The 14632-nt window shown below is 39.8% G+C and overlaps 1 protein-coding gene across 4 annotated transcripts in view; it reads right to left on the reverse strand.

Moving 5' to 3' along the window:
- EXOC3 (exocyst complex component 3) overlaps positions 1-14632 on the reverse strand; it is a 28591-nt gene that overhangs the window by 6465 nt on the left and 7494 nt on the right. For all 4 annotated transcript variants that reach the window (XM_080933876.1, XM_080933877.1, XM_080933875.1 and 1 more), the window contains exons 4-10: positions 10667-11348; positions 7872-7989; positions 6991-7116; positions 4461-4561; positions 2872-2982; positions 2639-2789; positions 667-789 (exon numbers count right to left, since the gene is read on the reverse strand). In XM_080933876.1, coding sequence (XP_080790002.1) covers positions 667-789; positions 2639-2789; positions 2872-2982; positions 4461-4561; positions 6991-7116; positions 7872-7989; positions 10667-11348 — 1412 coding nt within the window. The remainder of the gene's footprint in view (positions 1-666; positions 790-2638; positions 2790-2871; positions 2983-4460; positions 4562-6990; positions 7117-7871; positions 7990-10666; positions 11349-14632) is intronic.

Genomic DNA, 14632 nt, shown 5'->3' on the forward strand with positions numbered 1-14632 from the left:
TTCACAAGCTCTAGTAGTTCAGAGATGAGGTAGATTAGGGAGTGGACTAACCCAAAGCCCAGGATCTGGGTCTGGATGACATCTTAGTTGGTCATAGGCTTAGCTCTCCCATACCATATCACTAGGGTGAGTTCTCTAGTTCTCCAAGTGCCACAGGTAGTGTGTGTGTGTGTGTGTGTGTGTGTGTGTGTGTGTGTGTGTGTGTGTGTGTGTGTGTTTACCACAGACTTTCACATTGTGGTGGTTCCCACTGCTGACCTGCTGGCGGGCCTCTGGATGACTTTCCCTCCCAAACCTCATGGCTGGGTAGCAGACTGGCCTCTGAGAGTCTTTCCTCACCCTGCACCATGTAACATGGTGGTGGGCAGATCTCTAAGACTACTTTTATAGCTGACTTTCAAAATAAATTTCATGGTCCTGGGTAAGAAAATATCCTACATAATCCCCCTCCAAAAAAAGAATTAACCATAAAAAAGGAGTGAAGTTTGACTACATTAAAAACAATGCTCCTCAAAAGAACACTTCAATCTGCATCTCAGCCCATCACCTCATACTCTTTAGATTACATCAATGCTGCCACATTATCATAAGCACAGAGTTACTTTGGCATTGAATTATAATCCAGATGGGAGGTAGGCACCAGTGCACTAAATCCCATTTGCTTACCTTTTTATATGGCTTTTTAATTTTGGCAAAGTCATTGAAATAGTCTTCTACAGTGACACAGATGATGTCCACAGCATTTGACCCTAACAGCCACTTCTTTGTCATCAGCTCATTCAGATGTTGCTGAAAAACACAAGGCAATCATGAAAATCTTTACTTGGCACCATGCCTGGGATCATCCCTATCTCAGAGTGGTCATTCCCTGGGTGTCTTAGGGTTTCAACTCCTGCACAAACATCATGACCAAGAAGCAAGTTGGGGAGGAAAGGGTTTATTCAGCTTACACTTCCACAGTGCTGTTTATCATCAAAGGAATTCAGGACTGGAACCCAAGCAGGTCAGGAAGCAGGAGCTGATGCAGAGACCATGGAGGGATGTTACTTACTGGCTTGCTTCCCCTGGCTTACTCAGCCTGCTTTCTTATAGAACCCAGGTCTACCAGCCCAGGGATGACATCACCCACAATGGGCTGGGCCCTCCCCCCTTGATCACAAATTGAGAAAATGCCTTACAGCTGGATCTCATGGAGGCATTTCCTCAACTGGGGCTCCTTTCTCTGTGATAACTCCAGCTTGTGTCAAGTTGACACAAAACCAGCCAGTACACTGGGGGGGGAGGGTGTCACACAGATTTTCTGATTGTGGCAGTGATATATGAAAGTTACAAAAAATAAGTCAACTTTTACACAATCTGCAAATCTGTACTTCAGATTTAGGAGTTTTATATTACACATACATGCTTTCTAAAAAACCATTACTAACAACAAGTTATATATGTAAATATTGGCTTTTACCTTTAATTATATGAATATGTCATAATTTATCCACTCAATTCTGTGATATACATTTATGTTTTTCACTCCAAGCTTTATTCAAAAAGCTGCAGAATCAGTTCTATGCAGAGCAGAGCAGAGTCAAGCACTGTGCTCTCCTAGTGCTCCCCCACCGAGTTTTTTCAATCCCAGGCACCAGGCTAAGCAATGGCTCACACTAAATATCGATCTATGCTTCTCTAGTGACAGCAGATGAATGTCTGACTCATATTTAGATTCTGGTATTTTTTTTTTTTTTTTTTTTTTTTTGGTGCAGAGGTTATTTGTACCTTTTGCCTATTTTTGAATAATTTTTTTTTAAATAATCACAAAGACAAGTCTCCCCTTTTCTCAACTGGTGTGTACGTGCCCTACAAAGAGGCCAGAGGATGTAGGTTGCTGTTCCATCACTCTCCATCTTACTTCCTTGAGACACGTCTCTCACTGAACCTGGAGTTCACCATTTTGGCTACTCTGGCTGTCCAGCAAGCCCCAGTGGTCCTTTCTCTGTTCTCCTTAGCTGTGGAATTACAGGTATTCATGGCCAAACTCCCAGGTTCTGAGCGTCTGAACTCAGTGAGGCATGATTTTAAAAAGAAAGAAAGAAAGAAAATCTCTTTGCAGCAAGACCCACAGACTTTTATTTTTTTATATATATGCTGATTTTATTTATATAGGTCAATTTTATTTTTTTAATATATGCTGATTCCTGTTAAGACATTTAACTATGCTGATATCTGTGGCCCTATTTGGTTTTGGTGCACTGTGCTTCTGGTATGAATAAAAATTGTTTTGTTAATGATTTTGGGTGTGTTGTATGTTGGAATTTTGCTCTAAAGTGAGGATGATTTATGTGACCTGTGTACTCTCATCTGAGTTTTGTTATCGGTTTCCACATACTTGACTTATCATATAACTTGTTAATGTTTGATAACTGATTATTTCCTGGGAGTCTTTATCTAAATTTGCCCAGGAAGGCAGTCATACAAGGCAGTCAGTGGTCCTCTGACTGTAACTTAGTACAGATGCAATGGAAGATCTCAGCTCACAGCAAGTACATGCATGAGGCAGGTGACAGTGCAGTCCAAAAAAGAACATGAAATCCTCCAACCCCTTCCCCATCCCATGCTCTAGCCCTACGGGTGGAGGAGCCAAGCTCACCTCTAGATCTAGGAAGACCTCCTCTAGCAGACTGCTGCAGCCTTCCTTAGCAATGGCATCTAGAATCCCATCCATGCTTGGCTGACTCAGACATAGGCCTTCCTCCGATTCAGTTTTTAGGTACTTCCTTTTCAGACTGATGATGGATTCTCTGCACAGAAACATCAAGGGCTCAGGGAAAGAGCTACATGCTTGCATACTCTCTGTCCCTTTCAGTCCTACACAGCACTTACTTGAAGGTCTGGCAGTTATTGATGATGGCAATCATGTACTGCACATAACAGTGTGGGTGCTGCCGGTTTCTCAAGTGCTCTTCTTTGTAAAGCTGGGCTTCATCTTTGTATCTGAAATAATATTGGGAAATCCCAAAGCTGTCTACAGTGTCAAGTAGACATCATGCCTGTCAGGGAGGAGTCTTTAAACATAAACATACTTTTGGATAGTCTATATTCATGGTAGAGGAGAGAATCAATCACATTAAATGAATTCTAAAAATATTTTTTGTAGCAGACTTTGAGATATGGTTTGGTATTCTGACATGAAGATATTGCAAAACACATAACCATAACTAGAAAAGTATCTCAGTATTTCATGAACACTTTACCCTACAACTTATATAACAGAACTAGAGAAATGACTGGGTAAAGGAACTAGCCACAAAAGCCTGTCCACCTGAAGCAGAGCCCTGAAACTCACCAACTACACTAAGTTGTCCTCTGATTTTCATATGTATACCATGGCACAGTACCCTACTCTAGTCCTTCATAAAACCCTCAACAGTGTGAGAAACATTATTATATACTTGAGAAGATATCCCTTTTCAAAATGCTATGAAGAAACACCTAGGATGCCACTGTTGCATTCTGTATAATTTTTTGACTCATTGACCTCAAACTGTTAAATTAGTGGGAAAGATCTAAACATTTCCTCTGATTTTGCCCATCTGTGGTTTCAGATTAACTAAGGGGAAAAATCCTCTTCATAGAAGACCACTCCTTAAAAACAAAGTGACTGTCTTGGAAGTGACCCTGAGAAGTTACAGCTTTGGGCAATGACCCCATAAATTGGCTGAGGAGCTCAGTTACAATTCTATGGGTGGAATGTGGAGATCAGTTATGGCCTTGTAACTGAGAGGAATCAAATCATGATCCCCTAGGTGGGTAGCAGATAGAATTCTAAGGAAGGGAGGAGCCTAGCTGGCAACTGAACTGTTAGAGATATGACATATGACCACTAATATTGAAGACTTTGTAAGCAAAAAGAGATCCATGACAGCCTCTCAAACAGTTCCTAGTGAAGAGGGAGAAGAGAAGCCCTCATGCTCCAGAAGCTTAGACCACAATGACACACAGACCTGCCAAACTAGCAGTGGAGACTATGAACTCTAATATAAGATGTCAGATACCCACTACATGACTGATGTTGTGGTTCTAACAGAGAATCTGGGACACGGACAGCAACATCTGGGTATCAAAATGATAGGAGGGAGGCACAAAAGGAAACGATAGTTAAGAGAACAGAGCATGTGAGGATGGCCTAGAAGACTTGGGCAGTATGAGGGGAGGACAGATTTCATGGGACTCTTCTGTCTAGACTTGAATGTCGTTATGTGAACAATTCACAGGGAAAGGCCCACTGGGAAACAGTATGTTACATGCCCCATCTGATTAGGATGTTTTCATTTTCTTCTTTTTAATATTTTTGCATTTCTGAATAACAAAAGGGGTTAATCTTTTAATAACAGCATCCGAGGATCAACAAAATTTGCTCTTAACTTTAAAATGCATAATTTGTAATTTAGATTATTGGCAAAAATACATACCTACTTAGGAAAGAATTCATTTGCTGAAGACACAAAACCAATACCTTTGTTTTCAAATCTTCACTTATTTGAGCAGCAACTTGAAGATTCTGTTCAAACATCTAAAAATTGAAAAGGGGGGGAGGACACAAAAAAGAAAACAGTATAAAAGAACAGGGAATTCAAGGAACTTAAAGTAGACACAAAGAAGCATCTCAGTGAAATTTTATGTACAAAGAACTTAAACCTCAATAATGCCCAAGAAAAACAAATATGCGGCTGATTGAAATGCTGAAGACAGTCCAGACTTAAAAAACAGAATTCAATAAAAATAAAGAAAAAGAAAGAGAAAATCCAAACTTACAGAATCAAAAAAGAACAGGAAAACAATATAATAGATACCAAAGAAATTCTGATTATTATAAGGGAATACTTTAAAAATCTGTACTTTATTAAGATGAAAAACCAAAAAGAACCAAGAAGTCAACAACTCATACCAAATGAGAAAAATTTAAATAATAACAAAAAGTCTAGGATCAGATAGATTTACAGATAAATTACACCAGACTTTTAATGAATGAAGATCTACAGCCAACCATTCTTTAAAAATTTGAGGAAGGGGGAGAAGGGAGGGGAAGGATAGAGGGGAATAGAGAGAGAGAGAGGAAGGATGGGAAGAGGAGAGAGGGAGGGAGAACTTCTATCAAGGTAGTATCACTCTAAGACCAAAGTCAGGTAATAAAAACAATAACATCAACAAAACTAAAGCCCAATATGTCTGATAAACACAGATTCAAACTGCTCAATAAAATATTTGCAGAGAATACAGACACATCAAAAAGATGACCAAGTTAGACTTACCCCTGAAATGCAGAGATAGTTCAGCAAACACAAGTCAATAAATTTAAGAAACCACATAAATGGATTTAAAGAAAAAAAATCACATGCTCATCTCAACAGATCTAGATGAAGCCTTTGAAGAGCATGGGTACAGTAGTGGTATCTATATATTGGTGACAACTAACAGCTCTGTCTCTATATCTATGTCTCTGCCTGCCTGCGAATCAGGATGTAAAGCTCTCAGCTACTGTGCCAGCACCATACACGCTGCCAAGTTCCCTGCCATACTAATGGACTAAACCTCTGAATTGTAAGCAAGTCCTCAACTAAATACTTTCTTTAATAAGAGTTGCCTTCATCATGGTGTCTTTTCCCAGCAAAAGAGAACGGTGACTAAGAAGTATGGGTGACTGTAGGCCTCACCCTTTTTCAAGAAAACTTCTCTTTTTAAGAGATGGAGACCATTACAGAAAACTACAATTAATCAAAACACAAAGTTGTGGAAGCCAGTCCCAACTGATACATCTACAACACAAGTCCTGCACCTAAGGCTCAGAATCACTGTAGAAGAGAGGGAGGTAAGACTACAAGAGACAAAGAAACAGGAAGTTTGCTCTGAGACTGTGCCTCCTAGAAATGTCAGAAGCTATACCAGTTAAGTTTCACTAACATGGCTGCCAAAACATGCACTCATCAAGGACAGTATGAATAGACATGCTAACTTGGATGAGAGGAAGCTCACAAGGCCTCAACTCTAGACAAAGAACTAGGGGCAATTATGGAATTATGGAGAGTAGGAGAAATAGTCTTCCTAGGGAAGAAGACACCAACTGGTTATCCAATATGGTGAGCTCGGAAAACATACACACAAGTAACATTGTACAGACTGAGCAGGTTGCATTTATAACATTAAACACACACACACACACACACACACACACATATATATATATACTTATACACATAAATGTATATAGCAGATATTAATAAAAAAAAAAAAGAGGCCATGAATTTGAAAGAGAATAAGGAGGGGTATATGGGACAGTCTGGAAGGAGAAAATGGAAGGAGGAAATGATGTAATTATATTATAATCTCAAAAGTAAGTATATAATTAATAAAAAAATGTACTTGGCAGTTGTAATAGTCCAAAGTCAAAGAAAACAATAAAACTATCTGAAAAACAATAAAGCTGAACAATTTCTCCAATGGGGGGGGGGAAGCCTAGAACAAATTTTTAGTTACCTTCAGCTGGAGTTCTACCACAGGGAAAGGTATACTCTTTCATTATAACCATGAGGTGATAAAGTGTGACAAGAGCTGACAAAGAGGTAGGGCCATGAGGGTGTTTATGTGCACTTACTTGCAAAATTAAACTCAATTATGTGGCATTCTAAAGACAAGTTTTGACCATTTACCAACATGGAATGTAAAAGAACACAGAATATAAGCACTAGGTACAACCAATATAACTAACTTCTAGTTCAGACCCAAAAAGATCTTCTGGGAAATCTTAAGTGATCCTGCATAACACTAATGGTGAGTGTAATTCTGAGCCTCAGTTTCTTTAGCTCTAGAAAGTAGAGGCAGAGATATCAAGGAAAGTGTGTTCTTGACATCTACTTTGTGAAGTCTAAGGTACTTGCTGTCTATGAAACCAACAGCTCCTATTAATCACAGAGGACCTTGGACTTTTAACTCTAAGGCTTATACCTGGAATACAATGGCAGGAAGTGTAGTCTGATAATAGCCATCCTGGTCTGCTTCTGGCTCTGTCTCTTTGCTCCAGTCTTTCTTGTCTGTTTCCAGTGCTTTCCGAAGCCAGGCAATGATGTTGGACTAGGCGTTTGGTATTATGAAAAAGAACAGGCAGAGTTATACCAACATTCTCTCTGTAGCACTTGTAGCTGCACAGACTACATACAGCTTTTCACAGCAACCCTTGCTTCTAAGCATAGAAGAGCAGACTCTTCATATGCAGTTCACTGGTGTGCAATACTCATGCTGGTCTTTTCATATGCGAACCACCAAAACACTAACTATAGATAAAGAGGGAAAGGATCAAGGGTGCTATTGATGAACATTATGCTGGAGGACAAAACCAGATGTCCAGCATCTGATGGCTAGGCCTAGGACATTAGAGAACAGACTTGTCAGCCCAATCATCTCAGGCCACAGCAGAACACAGCTCTGTAGAACCCAGGGACACCCAGTAGTAACTTAGATGCCATCTTGTTGTCCCTTCCATCTTACTGAGACTATCTAATGGTTATGAGACCAATATGAGACTGGCCCCTTGGTCCCCAAAGTGTCACCTCACACTGGAACACAGTGCTAAGTAGCTCATGCTACCTTAGACATAAGGCCTTGCCAGTCAAATGGGTGTCACAGGTAGGCTCCTTGAGCAGAAAAGATTCATGTATCTGTGAAATAAGCTCCAGACCTAGGCCAGAGTCAGGTGTCCCTTTTTTTACAAAAAGTGAACATGCCCAGATCATTTGAGGACGTCTATTGAAGATAGTTTAGATGTCTCACCACATTACAGACAGATAACCATTATAGCACTTCTGGGCCTGTAACCCAATTTTACTCACTGTGAGTGTTGACATGTATGTGTCAAGCAGCTCAGAGACCACGTTTGGTGAGAGAAGAGGCTCCAGGGCATTAACATCCACTTCTGGGGCTAGCTCCACATTCCCCATCATCTCTGTACTGCAGTGAAAAGCAGGAGTAAACAACAAACCACAGCAGAACACTCAAATAACACTCTCAAGTGAGTCTAGATGTTTGGCTAGACATGTAAATGCATTATCCTAGATATCTCAATGCTGACACTTCTACAACTCCACAAAATCAGGAAGAAGGGCTCATGCATGGAAAGCACAGAATAAAAGGTCAAGGATATGGGGGTCACTCCATGATGTCACCATGCAGACTACACAGCCACTTATAGAATATCAATATGGCTTCTTCACATTGTGCCAGATGCACAGGGAGCTTGAATTCAAATGCACAAAATAGTCTACAAAGGTCTGTCTGTCTTAACTTGCTGTGTCTCTAGTGCTGAGACCAGGACCACACAAACAGAAATTGTCAAATCATCACACTTCATTAAGAAGATAATGGACAAGTACTGTTATTTAGAACACTAAACACTGTCATAAAAGTAATTCCTATAGGAAGGTGAGACTAAGGCAAGAAATAAATGTTGCTGAAGGATAAAAAGTAAAGAAAGATAGCATTCATTTTACTGTGCAGAAAACAGGGAAACAGATGCTAAATTTCATAGCAAATATATCTGTACATGTAACTGGGCTCACTAAAGTCTAGGACTTCTTACTCAAAACACCTGTATGTGTTATACTACATACTCAAATATATTTAGGATAACATTCTTTCTGAGTGAAAAAGAACTTCATAAAAACCTGCACATATTAAAAAACTACTTGTTTAATCTTGGTTATCTGTAACCAAACCTCAATGCCCTATGTTTTCAGAGGAAAAATGTCTCAACTTCTCCAGGGTCCAGTGTAATAAAGCACACATAATCAATATGAAGAGCTTAAGTACAAAGACACTTTCAGCTTGGCTCAAGAGAAGCAAAACTAAGCCAGAGAGCTGTGCACATAGTCCAGTATACAGATCTGGGTAAGGACCCAGGCTCCAGCTTTGAATCTTGCTCTCCTGCTACTGGCTATTAGAAGTAAAAATATTATTTCCTCTGTGCCTCAGCTACAAAATGGAGGTGATCAGAGTATACCACCTGTCTCGTGTACATTCAACTGGGTTCACAAAAGTCTAGGACACACGGCATACTATGGTCTAGGCTATACAATGTGAAAGACTACAGAATGGAATAATGGAGATTATTTGGACCTCATAAAGTGGTAAAGGCATAAATTCCAGGCCTATACATATAAGTGCTATAAAATAATGGGGCTGGAGAGATTGGTCAGTGGTTAAAAACACCTGCTGTTCTTTTTGAGGACCTGAGTTCACTTCTCAGCACCCATGTCAGGCAGCTCACAACCATTTGTAATTCCGTTTCAGAGAACCCAACACCTCTGGCATCTGAAGGCACCAGCACTCACATTAACATAACCATATGTAGACACATACATATCTCCATATAATGAAAGGTAATAAAATACATGTTTTTTTTAATTACCAATGATCATCATCCACGCCTAACAATTTCATTCTGTTTATAGCTCACTGCATTGAGGTATAGAAACACTCTACTCTAAACAGTTTAAACCACATATATACAAAATAATACTCACTGTTAAAATCATGCTTTCTTTCTCGATGGTATAACAAGGTAATAATAAAGAAATTTCAGTATATTATTTATCACTGTTTTCTATTCATAAAAGTTAAAATTAATAACCATTTTAATTACCTAATCTTAAAGCACCTCCAAATAGCCTCCCACTGACATTCTTTTCAAAGTCCACCTTTAATTACTTCATGCATGAAGTGGCTCAGTTCCTACACACAAAACAATAGTCTCAAGCTGCAATGCAAAAGGAATAACTATTTTTTCTATATAGTTTACATATTTCTATATAATTCACATATTTCTATATAGTTCACATATTTTTCTATATATTCTTGTTGCTATTTCTTAATTTTTGAGATAGGTCCTGCTATTCTGTTCAGGCTGTGCTTAGACGATCTTTCTACTCAGGCTCTTGAGTTTGGGAACTACAGGTATGGGCTACTAAGTTGGTGTACAACTGTATTTGAATAATTTACTGTTACAGTGTACTGGTGAGGAAAAGAAAGCCTGGTGATCACTTCATCAACCTGGTGACTCTGATAAAGTCACTGAATTTCCTAGGGCTATATGCTCCCATTCCAATACTATATTTGTCTCAGGAAATCACTGTGAGGAAGCAAGAATGCACACAGTGAGCATAGAAAAATAATCAACACTATGGTGCACAACAGAGTGCTCAGGGGAGGTGGGAGAGACCATATAGAAAAACTATACCAGGGTAGAGAGATGGCTCAGCGGTTAAGAGTATCGACTGCTCTTCCAGAGGTCCTGAGTTCAATTCCCAGCAACCACATGGTGGCTCACAACCATCTGTAATGGGATCCAATGCCCTCTTCTGGAGTGTCTGACAGCTACAGGGTACTCACATAGATTAAATAAATAAATAAACAAATATTAAAAAAAGAAAAAAGAAAAACTATACCCACATGACAGGCTAGCTCATCCTCAAGGATAAGTCACCAAGAGGCAGAACAGAAAGACCTTCACAAGCCAGAAAAAGATGTGGGTTTAAAATGCATGAGACTGTTTGTAAACTGGTCAGTGTTCATAAGCAGAAAAAAATAAGTTTCTAGATAAAAACACACATAGGCATAAAAGCAATTCTACCTGGTGTAGGTATTAAGGACCCATGTCAAAAGGCTCACAATCTCGTTGGCCTCAAGGTCCTCTGACGCTAGGTCCTGCATCCGAGTACTCAAGGCTTGGTGGTACATGCTTAGGAGGTTCTTAAAGATCTCATAGTGAGGAGGGAAGCACTGGACCATCAGGTTCTTGGCAATGATGAGATCATCCAGGACATACTTCCTAATAATCTCCAGGTGGCGCACAAGCCACATCTTGTCAGACTCTCTGGTGTCTGCCTGTGTACCTTCAATTCTAGTTGTCACAGTTCTGTCCAAAATGGCAAACATTTTTTCCTTCCAGTTTTTAGGCCTTCCAGGAGGAACAAACCCAGTTTGCTTTTTTCGATCAAGTATCCGCCTGTCAATTTTTTCTTCCCTTTCAATGATCCTGACCACGGAGACCAGCAAGGTAGGATCCCGGCGGACAGTGACCAGTGATCTTTGTAGCACCATCCACAGCTGCTTAGCAAGCTCATCAGAGAGCCCCTGTGTGCTACCAAAGTAGCCATGAATGAGGGTCATGTCCCGTTTGTTCCCACTGTCCATGCGGTACTGCTCACACATTAGCCCATCCCGAGAGCACTCCAGATCCATTAGCTTCCGGTGGGCCTGCAGGAGGGCCCCTTGCTCGATGAGATCCTGTGTCTCCCTCACAATCTCAGGCACTAGAAAAGGTACAAGTTGACTCAGTGAAAACACATAGAGATGATAGCAGGGAAAGCAGGAGACACCTGGCATCCATCTTTCTACCTGGACAGTAGCCCTGACAGATCCTAATGGTTTTGAACTCTTGAGTCTATCAAAGACTGGCAATTTTCATAAACCTAGACATAAAAGGCCTGATGGAAATTAAGTAATTATGGTCCATTCATCTACATGTGCTTTTTCTAAGGAAGTGAATGCCATCTTTTCAGTGTTAAAGTAGGCCTCAGAAAAAGCACCATGTTTCAAGTATGGTGATGTGTGTTCTGATTATTGATTGCTGCTTCTGTTTTATAGCCACTAATTGCTAATGTGACTTCTAGGAAATAAAGAGAATGACTACCTTCTGTTCTCCAATTTTCTATCTATCCCTTTGGAAGTCTAACAAGTAAAAACATCAAAAGCACCCATGTGTATATACATATGTCTGAAAAATCACTATGCATTCTTAGGCAGATTCCAGCATCCAGGCTGAGCATGTTAAGAATCAAATGCCTAAAGCAAAACCACAAAGAACTCTATAAGCATGCCCCACTCAATAAATAATCAAAAAATAAATAAATCAGTATGCCTGCTTCAGAAAAGACCTGATGGCAGGTCTACTAGACATAAATATTTAAAAAACCATTAAACTAAAGTAGATGCAAGGGGAATGTGAGCAGGCAGGAGATGGAACCAGAAAATGTTAAATGAGGATAATAGAAATTATCAGGGACAGAAAAAAAAGGCTAAAGAAAGTAGACAGAACCCAGAAGAACTCATGGACCGCTAAGGCAGACCAGCATATATACTGTAGTAACCTCCAAGGAAGAAGATAGAAGAGTGGACAGCTGGAAGCTTCCAAGGATTGATAGATGACATGAATGTAAATATCTTATTAAGCAAAGCAATGATCTGCAAGTCAAGGGACCCATACTAAGTCCTGAAGCTGTGAGAGCAGTAAGAGAAGAAACTTGTAACAGAAAAGGTACCCTAAATATTGTTACTAGTAAATTCCTTATCAGAAATTTTGGATGCCAGATGTATCTGGCATTAAATACATTGTATTTAGTATTAAAATGTATTTTTAGATACACTGAAAGTACTAAAAAAATACTACCAACTAGCAATGGCTTTTCTTCTTTTTTCTTTCTTCTTTTTTATCGTCCTTTGAGACACGATCTCAGTCTGTAGCCCACACTGAACTCAAACATGCAATAATCTTCCTACCTCAGCCTTCACATACTGGAACTACAAATGTGAGCCATCAAGCCCCACTTTTACTAAGAATCTTTTATCCAGCAAAACTGTCATTCAAAAGTGAGAGAGAAATTAGAAGTCCTAAATACGAGAAAGCTGAAAAACCTTTATGATTAGATCTTTATGTAGGACACGCTAGAGGAAATCCTGCGGGGAAAGAGAAGAGACGTTAGACAGTAACTTGAGAAATGACAATAACTGAGAGTTTCAAAAAAATCTCAGCCAGGAATGGTGACATGCACTTGTAATTCCAGCACTTGTGGTGTAGAGGAAGGGGAATCAAGAACTCATCATATTTATATAACAAGTTCATGATCATCCAGGGTACATCTCAAAAACCCTATACAAATAAATGAAATAAAAAACTGTAAACAAAGTAGGAAAATTTTCAATAAAAGTAAATACAAAAAATGATTTAATCATGGGCTAGAAAGATAACTCAATGTTTAAGAGCACTTGCTGCTGTTCCAGAGAACCTAGATTCAGTTCCCAGCATCCATTCTGTCACCCTCACAACCATCTCTAACTCTAGTTCCAAGGGATCCTGCACTGTCTCCTGACCTCTTATAGCACTAAGCATGCATATAGTGCATATGTATGTATGTATGTAAATCACTCATACACATAAAATGAACATACTTTTTAAAAAGTTACTCAACCATACATGCCTCCAAGACTACCCTTAAGCTGAGAACATTAAAGTAAGATTGCCTGTATAAATAGTAATGAAGAGAGTCAAGAGCAGTATTGAGTGAGACAAACAGCTTTAAGTAAACTGAAGGAGGATATAACAGATGGGTCTATTAACAAGATGGTACAGTTACACAGTTATGACAATTATTGTCATTTCTGCATCTCAAACTGACTACAAGAATTTATGAAGCAAAAACTGACAGACTGCAAGGAGAGGCACAGCCATTAGAATCACTGGAGACAGTGCCTTCTTTCAGTGAGGACAGAGCAAGCAGAAGGTGTGTGAAGAGACAGAAGATCTATCCAATATATTAAAAACCAGGGACTCTCAGTCAAGCCCAGCCACATGCAAGGAGATCTGCTGAATTTCCTAGAAGGAACAAAGACCAGCAGGGTCTATGGAAGAAACAAAGACTAGCTGAGGCACTAGGAAAGACACTCTCTAACTTATTGAGCTGCTTGAGTCAGATGCAGATATTTTGTCCCAACCAATGGACAAAAGCTGGATTCCCCTGTGGATGAATTGGGGAAAAGCTGGAGGAAGCTGAGGAGGAGGGTGACCCTGTAGAAAGACCAGCAGTCTCAATTAACCTGGACCCCCGAGATCTCTCAGACACCGATCACCAACCAGGCAGCATACACCAGCTAATAGGAGGCACCCAACACATATACAGCATAAAACTTCCTGGTCTGGGTTCAGTCAGAGAACATGCACCAAAACCTCAAGAGTCTGGAAGCCCCAGAGAGTGGGAAGGTCTGGTGGGGTAAGGGGTGGGGACAACTTTGTGGAGCAAGGGGACCATTCCTCCACTGCTGCTAGGAGTACAAATTTGAACAACCACTCTAGAAATCAATTTGGCAGTTTCTCAGGAAATTGGGAATAGTTCTACCTCAAGACCCAGCTATATACCACTCCTGGTCACATACCCCAAAGATTCTCCAACATATAACAAGACACATACTCCACTATGTTCATAACAGCCTTATTCATAATAGCCAGAAGCTGGAAATAACCCAGATGTCCCTTAACTTAAGAATAGATACAGAAAATGTGGTTCATTTACACAATGGAATATTACTCAGCTATTAAAAATGAAAACATCATGAATTTTGTAAGCAAATGGACAGAACTAGAAGATGTCATCCTGACTGAAATAACCCAGACCCAAAAGGATATTCACTGATGGGTAGTATTAGCCAAAATGTTCAGACTACTCATGATAGAATTCATAGACCATATGAAGCGTAACAAGAAGGAAGGCACACGTGTGGTTGCTTCAATCCTACTTAGAATGGAGAACAAAATAATCATGAG

Source organism: Micromys minutus (assembly GCF_963924665.1).
Source record: "Micromys minutus genome assembly, chromosome: 20".
NCBI lineage: Eukaryota > Metazoa > Chordata > Mammalia > Rodentia > Muridae > Micromys > Micromys minutus.